The 7,724-nt window shown below is 44.0% G+C and overlaps 1 protein-coding gene across 5 annotated transcripts in view; it reads right to left on the reverse strand.

The window, feature by feature from the left end:
• Nucleotides 1-6,445, reverse strand: part of OSBPL9 (oxysterol binding protein like 9) — a 197,603-nt gene extending 191,158 nt beyond the window's left edge. For 3 of the 5 annotated variants that reach the window (XM_049775168.1, XM_049775166.1, XM_049775165.1), the window contains exon 1: nt 6,317-6,432. In XM_049775168.1, coding sequence (XP_049631125.1) covers nt 6,317-6,427 — 111 coding nt within the window. In that variant the 5' untranslated portion in view covers nt 6,428-6,432. Of the gene's footprint in view, nt 1-6,316 lie in introns of all 5 variants that reach the window. The other 2 variants (XM_049775167.1, XM_049775169.1) reach the window with 2 other exon arrangements.
• Nucleotides 6,446-7,724: the final 1,279 nt, after the last annotated feature.

Consider the following 7,724-nt stretch of genomic DNA (forward strand, 5'->3'; position numbering starts at 1 on the left):
ATGGCCTAGCTTGTTTCTTCAACAAAGAAATGGTAAAGTAAAAAAAGAAACAGTGGCCTAGCTACAGAACTAAGGCTACTCAGATTTTTTGTGTGTCTTTTTTGGGAATCTTGATTCAAATGAGAAAATTGAACACTAGCTGGTGATACTTATAAAATATTATTTAGCTATAATAATGATATTATACCATTTCTTTAAAGAGAGCTTAACTTGTGGGGTACTGTAAGAGTCTTACCCTATATGTACCTCATCCAAGTCCAATCGCCAGCAAAACATATAGTCCCCTGAACCCCTCCAGGAGCCAGCATTAAGCCCTGAGTATCACAGGAACGACTCAAAAACAACAACAATAATAAAGGGATCTTAATTTTTAGTGATAAATTCTTTTTTTTTTTTTTTTTTTGGTTTTTGGGCCACACCTGGTAACGCTCAGGGGTTACTCCTGGCTATGTGCTCAGAAGTTGCTCCTGGCTTGGGGGACCATATGAGATGCCGGGGGATCGAACCTCGGTCCGTCCAAGGCTAGCGCAGGCAAGGCAGGCACCTTACCTCTAGCGCCATCACCCGGCCCCATTTTTTTAGTGATAAATTCTAAATACGAAATACATGAGACATCTGGGATGCTTTAAAATAATCCACTGATGAAAGGGGAGTATTTCTTTTAGATGAGTAAAAATTTCTTTCATATGCATTTAAAATTTTCTACAATAAAAGTTTCTACTATCATAAAATATTTGTAACACTAATGATTCTCAACTGCCCTAGGTAAAGCTCAAATTCTTCCCCTCAGTTTCCCAGGAAGGCTCTTCACTTTCCGGCCTCAGTTTTCTGACCCAGCTCCTTGGGACACTGCTCTTCTAACCACCCAATATCCAGGACTGACAGGCTTCTCTCCTCTAACTCCCTACCTCTCCAAACCAGGCATTTCCCACGGATCACAAACACGTTCTCTCTCTCTCTGCTCACATGACTAATCTCTATTCATCATTCAGGTCTCTGCAAACCTGCTTCTTAAAGGTAGCCTTTCCTGACCCTTCAAAATCCAGTCCAAAAAAAAAAAATTGGGGCCAGAGAGATAGCATGGAGGTAATGCATTTGCCTTGCATGCAGAAGGATGGTGGTTTGAATCCCGGCATCCCATATGGTTCCCTGAGCCTGCCAGGAGCAATTTCTGAGTGTAGAGCCAGGAGTAACCCCTGAGTGCTGCCAGGTGTGACCCTCCCCCCAAAAAAATCCTTCATAACCCATGTACCACTCCTGAGAACAACTCTCCTTGTTGCAACACCCAGTGGACTAATAATAAAATCATCAAAGCATGGTTGATTTTCGTCTTATTGACCCATATTAGCCCCTCTTCCTAGCCTACTGCCTGGCATATCCTATATAATCAATAAAAGTTTGATAAATTGACAAAATGCATAGCCATTACTAACTTTCCAACTTTTCCTATATTTATTTGGAACATTCCCTGCTTTCTCATCTTTCTTTGTGATATTGATTCACATAATGGTTGCTATTACACAGTATTCCCAAAGCTACCGTTTGAGCCCTCCTGAATTCATCTAATAATAAAAGTGCAATTCACAGGGCCAGAGAGTAAGGCACAAAACAAAGTAAGGCACTTGCCTTGCATGTGACTGCATTAGATATAACCCTGATTTGATGCTCAGCACTGCATATAATCAAACACTGCCAGGGGTCACTTCTCAGCACAGTGCCAAAACCAGCCCAATTACCATGTGAGTAGCCCTCCCTCAAACACCACCCTGAGTACTAGCAAAATATCAATTTACAAATTCTATGCCACAACCTTTGTTTTTTTTTGGGGGGGGTCCACACCCGTTTGATGCTCAGGGGTTACTCCTGGCTAAGTGCTCAGAAATTGCCCCTGGTTTGGGGGGACCATATGGGATGCTGGGGGATCGAACCGCGGTCCTTCCTTGACTAGCGCTTGCAAGGCAGACACCTTACCTCTAGCGCCACCTCTCCGGCCCCACAACCTTTGTTTTTTATTTGAGGGCCACATCTGGTGGTGCTCAGAGGTTACTCCTAGTTCTGCACTAAGGAATTCTTCTGATGGGCCCAGAGGACCATATGGGGTGCTGGAGATCCAAACCAGATTTGCCATGAGCAAGACAAATGCCCTATCCACCATACTATTGCTCCGGCCTTACCTATGCCACAATCTTACAGATCTTCACCTTAAAACATGCTCTATGGCTCCAAATATCTTCAATTTTCAATCCCTTATCTTCCACACATACCTTTATACTAAAGCTGCTTAGAATTTCTCAATAAAGTACCTTATGTTTTAAGCTCCCTAATTTATGCAACTTTCCCTCTTTGAAATATTATTCTTGTCTTCTAACCTTATCCTTCAAACCTTGCCTCAAATGTCTTTCTGGCATTTTCTAGGCAATATTCCCATAAATTTTAAGCAGTCTCCTTTCTCTCTTCTCTCTTCTCTCTCTCTTCTTCTCTCTTTCTCTCTCTCTCTCTTTCTCTCTCTCTCTCTCTCTCTCTCTCTCTCTCTCTCTCTCTCTCTCTCTCTCTCTCTCTCTCTCTCTCTCTCTCTCTCTCTCTCTCTCTCTCCCCCTCCCTCCTCTTCTAACCTATCCTTCAAACCTTGCCTCAAATGTCTTTCTGGCATTTTCTAGGCAATATTCCCATAGATTTTAAGCACTCTTCTCTCTCTCTCTCTCTCTCTCTCTCTCTCTCTCTCTCTCTCCTCTCTCTCTCTCCTCTCTCATTCCCCCCATCCCTCCCTCTCTCCCTCACTCCTTTCTCAAAAATTTTGGATGGGCCTGGAAATAAGGTGCTGCTGAGAGGGGTGTTTGGAGGCCAGCAGGACTCTGTGCTCAGAAATCGCTCCTGGCAGGCTCAGTGGATCATATGGGATGCTGGGGATCGAACCCAGGTTAGCCACATGCAAGACAAATGCTCTACCCACTGTGCTATCACTCTGGCCCCTCCTGTACTTACTTATTTCTATTGTAGAATTTGTCGTATTGGTTTGAAATTATGTTTAATTGCCTGCTTGCTAAACTGTAATTTCCTAAATAAGCAGAGATCTTTATGCTTACATCTTCAGCATATCTAAGATCTACCACAGTCAATCCTAAATAAGTATTTGCTGAATGAACTATGCTAAGTTGTTAATAATTAAGAAACAAAGCATTAGATAGGGGCCCGAAGAGATAGCACAGCGGCGTTTGCCTTGCAAGCAGCCAATCCAGGACCAAAGGTGGTTGGTTCGAATCCCGGTGTCCCATATGGTCCCTCGTGCCTGCCAGGAGCTATTTCTGAGCAGACAGCCAGGAGTAACCCCTGAGCACTGCCGGGTGTGACCCAAAAACCAAAAAAAAAAAAAAAAAAGCATTAGATAGACATGACTGCCTAAACCTAGTTTCCAAAGATAATCAGATTTTGTTCCTTTATTGGGCAGAGTAAAATTCAGCTCCTTTTTAAAAACAGAAAATTCAGATTATGAAAACAAAGGAAATATAGTTTCCCAGAGCATAGTATGGGTCTGGAACCAGGCCCAGAGAAGACTTAGACTTAAATGAAATTTGAGTAAATGTTCTCAACACACAAAAATCCTTGGGATCCTAACCAAACCCTGAGATTATCCTAATATCAGTTCTCGGACAGAACAACTCTAAAACAAAACCAATCTAATTTTGCTCAAGGTAAAAATTGGCTATCTTAGAATAGATCAAATCATAGAATCCGACCAGAACCCAAAAGAATTTGGATGCAAGAAATAGAAGCGAATAGGCTTGCTATTTACAAAAGGCCAAACAACTCATTCTTTCTGCAAGATGTAGTTCTAAATGATCTATCACATGTACCTTATCTGCATCTTTATGTGTGGAAACAATGTTCAAGTGTCCAGAATGCATTACCAACATTCTAGACTACTTCTGCATTCTCTTGAAGTGAAAACTGCGCCTTTCTCAACCTTTCTGAACCTCTTCTAATTTGCAACTGAGTAACATTTTATTTTCACGGGAAGGTACAATATGTCTTTTACTGTTCCATGGCAAAGAACTTAAAAAGGGAAAAAAAAAAAGAACCATTTTAAAATAGCCATTAGTGAGAAATATGATACCTCCTTCTGCTGGCAAGGTTGCAGTTTTATAGAATACAGTCTCAGGAGGGTTAAGTATTGGAAGAAAGGGTTTGGAGAATGCATGAAAAACCTGTATTTGGCCAGTAAAACAAGAAAAAATATGTCAAGATATTCAGAAACTAAAAGAGCTAAGTGGAGGGGACGAATTAAAAATAGGAAGAGACAAAAAATAAGGAAAAGGACAATTCTTCCTAAGAACCTGAGTTTGTAGGTCTTTCCAGTACCATCTTAGACTTAGAGCCACACAAGTTTGGGGTTTTCAGAGGATTTTGACTTTAGACAGAGGAACTGGACTTCAATGTGCTATTCAGTGAAATCAGTTTTTCTTAAATAGATTTAGAAAATTCAATGAGGTTTGCTATTGCTGTATCTACTAAAACCTAGTATTACCTACCCTTCACTTACTTGAACAATAAGATTTCATAGTTCCAAGATTTCAGGACATAAGTTTCAGTGTATAAATGCCTATGTTTAAAGGCAACACAAAGATAATACAGATACATTGTATTTAAGTCTCACTTATATATGGTCCTTTTTCCCTTTAGAGAGTAAGCATAGAAAGTGAAGCTGAGTTGAAGACTGTCCAAATTATTTCACATTTCAGTAACTCACAACTTGCACTTTTCTGTAATGAAGGTGTAGTCGAAGTTACAAGGCTAGACATTTAGAACTTTGATTACACCATTTACACACTGTTGCCATCTTCAGCAAGCTTCCTAGAAGCCTGGAGTCTCAAATTCCAAAACTATAAAAACAGGATATAAAAAAGAGACAATGAGTACCTACTCTGCAGACTTGGTGTGAGTAAATGAATTAAGAAAACCACTAAATAGATGATTGACGCTATAGAGAAAAAGGAGCGCTGAATGTCTAGATCTCTGTTAAAAGTCTCACTCACATGCGCACGCATTTCTAGTCTCATCCACACCTAGCCTAAGGCAATTGACAATAGAGTGGGAGCTGAAATACTTGACATGAATGATACCATTGTCCCTGCTTTATTAATAACCTTTCTTCCATAATCGTCTTTGTTTTTCCTCTTATCTCGCACTGTTTTCTAAAGAGCCTTGACGAAATTTTATCTTGTTCTTCTCCGTCGTTTCCTCCCGTTCTTCGGCTATTATTAAACTGCACATCATTCAGACAACGTACCTTGGGGAGTCATTTCGCTTATACCACCCACCTTCTACTTCTAATGCCACGGGGGTGGAAAGGGATGGAACACAAAAATTCACAGCAATACATACAGGCAACTAGTCTACAGTCACAGATTTCCTGGGAACCAACCGGTTTGCAATGAAGCCCTGAAATGGGCTCTCTCCCTAGAATGGGAACTTTGAGGAGACACGGCACTTATTCATTCTGTGTCTCCTGTGACAAGAGACTCGCGGGGAGAAGAAAATCAGTCGGCCTTCAGAAGTTAACTCGTGTTGCCTTCTGATCTGAAGAGCGAGTCTCCTAAATGGGACACACGGGAGAAATTGGGGGGAGCCTTGGGAGAGAAGCCTGAGGACCTAGCCAACTCTAGACTTCTGCATTCTCTTGAAGTGAAAACCTCGCCTTTCTCAACCTGTCTAAACCTCCTCTAATTTGCAACCGAATAACATTTTATTTTCACAGGAAGGTACAATAGTCTTTTGCTGTTCCAGGGCAAAGAACCATTCTTCCAGCCGCTGCTCAGAGAGAAAAAAAACCAACAACACAGAAATCTTCACTCACTGGAGGGAAGCAAAGGGGCGCGGCCGTCTACAAGGCTTGTGGAAGAGAGTGTTAAGTCCACAGACAAAGTAGAGGCTCCCACAGACCGAAGAGACCCTTTTAAACTCAGATCACCCCAACCCTCACCCACAGACAACTGTGTCCGACCCCAGAGCCCCAAAAAAGCGGTCCCTCAGGGGAGGTAAAAAATAAAAGAAAATACAAAGCGGCTCTCCCCAACCCCTAAATCCAAAAATCCAAAGCCTTCTTATTGGCTACCCCAGCATTTCCCTCAGCTTCATTGGTTAGGCCGCACACAGAGCCCTCCCCAATGAGGGATCCCCCTTCTCTCATACGGCGGCACCCCCAGCCTTAGCAACCTGGACCCGGCTTCCCAAAAAGCCCGCCCCCCTGGGCCCCCTCAGGGTTCCCGAACGAGCCCTCGAGGCGGCTGGAGCTTTTGTCCCCCACCCCGGGCACTCTCACCGTGTAGTAGGAGAGCAGCCCCGCGTTGTAGTCCAGCACGAACCAGCGGTACTGCCAGCCTTTCATGACATTAGTCCATTTGCTCAGCGGCCCTTCCATGATGGACGCCATCTTGGGAGCCGCCAATGACAACAAACGGCCTGACGTCACTCGCCTATAAGGCAGCCGGCATGTGGGGGCGTGGCTTCCTCCAGGACGGGCGGGGTTTCGGCGGGGTGGGCGTGGTTTTGTCGATAAGGGGCGTGGTGTGGGCGTGGCAGGGGCGGAGTCTGCGGGCTTGTGGTTCCCCGGTGGTCTCGTGGAACCACGCCCCTTTTCCTCGCACGCTTTTTCTAGGTGCAAAACTTGCATGCTGCTATTCAGGCCTTCTGCGCTGGGGGCCGGAGAGATAGCGTAGAGGTAAGGCGTTTGCATGCAGAAGGATGGTGGTTCGAATCCCGGCCTCCCATATGGTCCCCCGAGCCTGCCAGAAGCGATTTCTGAGCACAGAGCCAGGAGTAACGCCTGAGCGCTGACGGGTGTGACCAAAAAAAAAAAAAAAAATCTGTTAACATGAATAACTTTAATAGCCAAGGATAATACCATTACCATACATACATACATCTTCTAAAAGATCTTCAAATTCTATCTTCATTTTATAGATATTTGTTTAGTGCTACTCAGGCTTTTTTGGGAGTCAGCAGTCATAGGGAGTACAGACAAGAGGCAACCGATAGACGGTTGATTAATAGTATATTAAACATTGATAGGTTCCGTAAAGCAAATTAAGCAGGGATAGTACAGGCTATTTAAAATTCCCAAATGGTGGGGCCGGGCGGTGGCGCTAAAGGTAAGGTGCCTGCCTTGCCTGCACTAGCCTTGGACGGACCGACCGCGGTTCGATCCCCCGGTGTCCCATATGGTCCCCCAAGCCAGGAGCAACTTCTGAGCACATAGCCAGGAGTAACCCCTGAGCGTTACCGGGTGTGGCCCAAAAAACAAAAAAAACAAAAAAAAAAAATTCCCAAATGGGGCTAAAGAGTTAATCCATCGTGTAGGGCGTTGTATTGCATGCAGTCAACCCATTCCATATCGATCTCCCACATCCTATATGGTTTCCTCCACCCACCCAATCCCCAGCCTGCCAGGGGTAATTTCTGATTGCAGAGCCGGGAGTAACACCTGAGTACCACCGGGTGTGCCCCCCCCCCAAAAAAAAAAAAACCAAACAGGGAAGGACTAAAATAGGAACTCTGGGGAGGAGGAGCTGGGAGAGAATTGACCACACGGGTCACTGCTGTTCAGGACTTATTCCTAGCACTCTGCTCAGATTCATTCCTGGAGGTGCTGGGGAAAAACCTATGTGATATCAAGGTAGGCTGCATTCAAGTCTGGATCATTTCTCAGGCGCCAGTAACTTAAGCAAAGG

The sequence above is a fragment of the Suncus etruscus genome, chromosome 6 (genome assembly GCF_024139225.1).
Source record: "Suncus etruscus isolate mSunEtr1 chromosome 6, mSunEtr1.pri.cur, whole genome shotgun sequence".
Lineage (NCBI taxonomy): Eukaryota > Metazoa > Chordata > Mammalia > Eulipotyphla > Soricidae > Suncus > Suncus etruscus.